General features: G+C 33.4%; 1 protein-coding gene across 1 annotated transcript; it reads left to right on the top strand.

Moving 5' to 3' along the window:
- Positions 1 to 184: 184 nt before the first annotated feature.
- On the top strand, positions 185 to 1,486 carry LOC109592445 (uncharacterized; the record flags this gene model as incomplete). The annotated part of the gene is made up of 4 exons (XM_020007878.1): positions 185 to 326; positions 718 to 921; positions 1,181 to 1,312; positions 1,359 to 1,486. Coding segments are annotated over exons 2-4 (407 nt in total), but the record flags the coding sequence as incomplete, so codon positions are not given.
- Between the last annotated feature and the right edge of the window lie 157 nt (positions 1,487 to 1,643).

Raw genomic sequence — 1,643 nt, forward strand, 5'->3', positions numbered from 1 at the left:
ATATTATTGCTTATTCTTTGTTTCCAGTTACAGTACTGGTGTATGTCATTTGTGGTCCCTATCAACTAAGGAGTCAGTATTAGCCCCTCCCACTGGATCCACTCCCACATGCTCTGCTCTCTGTAACTCAATGGGATGTCACTGTGATGCTAGCGGTAAGCACATGTACTTTTCTAATTAATAATTTTTAAATTTATCACCAGGAAAGTGTACCTTGTTTAGTTTAGAAGATTCTAAAGTAAATTATACTTGTAAAGTAAATGAAAGAATTCATTCACTTGATATGGCAACTAATGGCGGGCACTATGCTGTTGCTTTTGCTTCAGGTAAGACAATTACTGTAAGGAGGAGTGATGTGGATCATATTACATTTAGTACATTTGTAAATGACGCTATTGTAATTCACAGTTTTGTTGAATGAACTTTTTATTGTTTGTGACTTTTTGCTTTTTGCCATTTGTGCATATTGTATTATTCACACAGTGGAGTGATATAGAACACTCTAATGAAGTTATGACGATGCTCTTTCTATTACTGGTTTTGCTGTTAAATTCTATCAGTTGTTATTAAATGTTTTACTAGTTTGTAAAAGTACATGTAATCAAAGAAGTCTAGTGTAGCAATAATAGTAATTTTATTTAGCATTTATTTTTACATTTAATAGCATTTATACTTTTAATAAAATTGATACACAGTATATTTTATACTTTTTAATAGGTGGTAATGATTCCTTCTCATCCCTTACCCTCCTCATTAATAAAGACTCTTCACTAAATGATTGGTATAAATCAGCTGTACAACTTCCTAGTTCGGCTCAATTTAATAATTTCCACATCAATAAAGTGTCACTCGCTTTTATCAGACAAAGAAAATAGTCCATTTCTATTGTTGTATTCAACTCATTCACATTTGGTGTTACAGGTATACACATTGTGTATAGTACCTTTACATGCACCATTCATTAATAATTATTTTGTATAATTGTAATTAAAATATCCCCCAAGTCCCAACTAAAAAGCAAGCATGATTTCAACTTTCCTCTTTATACATGTATTAGCATTCACAGCTAGTTAGCATGGAAGTGTTGTGATATCCTGCAGACTATAGCCAATGAGTACATGTATACTTTAAATTTTCAAGAATCATTAATATTTTAAAGTATCATTTGCTTCCTTTACAGTCTCCATTAGAGTCATTCCTTAATGCTACTCATTTCCTTGGGGAAGACTCGCCTTGTTTTGTGAACTGTTTCACTTACTCCCATCAATCCTCAACAGTTGCCTGTGGCTCTATACATTATGGCTCTCATGAGGTATTAGTGTCTCTACTTAATATTGGACCCTTTTTGTTTTATTCAGGTTCGTCTCTTTGATATTATTTCTGGCGTCAATAAAGAAAGCTATCGTGGGCACTCTGGAAGGATCTGCTCCTTATCATTTGACAGAGGTCAGAATAATAGACTGATATCAGGAGGAGAAGACAAAAAGTAATGTTAAACTATGCTAATAGTATCGATAGAACTAGTAGCTGTACTAAAACATTAAGGGGCAATCCTAAGCAAGCAAAGTATTGTACATGTACATGTTTTGATGCAGTAGATCCTTGATGTAGTGACAAGAGGGTTTTCTATAGGATTTTGGCAT

The sequence above is a fragment of the Amphimedon queenslandica genome, unplaced genomic scaffold (genome assembly GCF_000090795.2).
Source record: "Amphimedon queenslandica unplaced genomic scaffold, v1.1 AMPQUscaffold_5201_Cont22825, whole genome shotgun sequence".
NCBI classification, from domain to species: Eukaryota; Metazoa; Porifera; class Demospongiae; order Haplosclerida; family Niphatidae; genus Amphimedon; species Amphimedon queenslandica.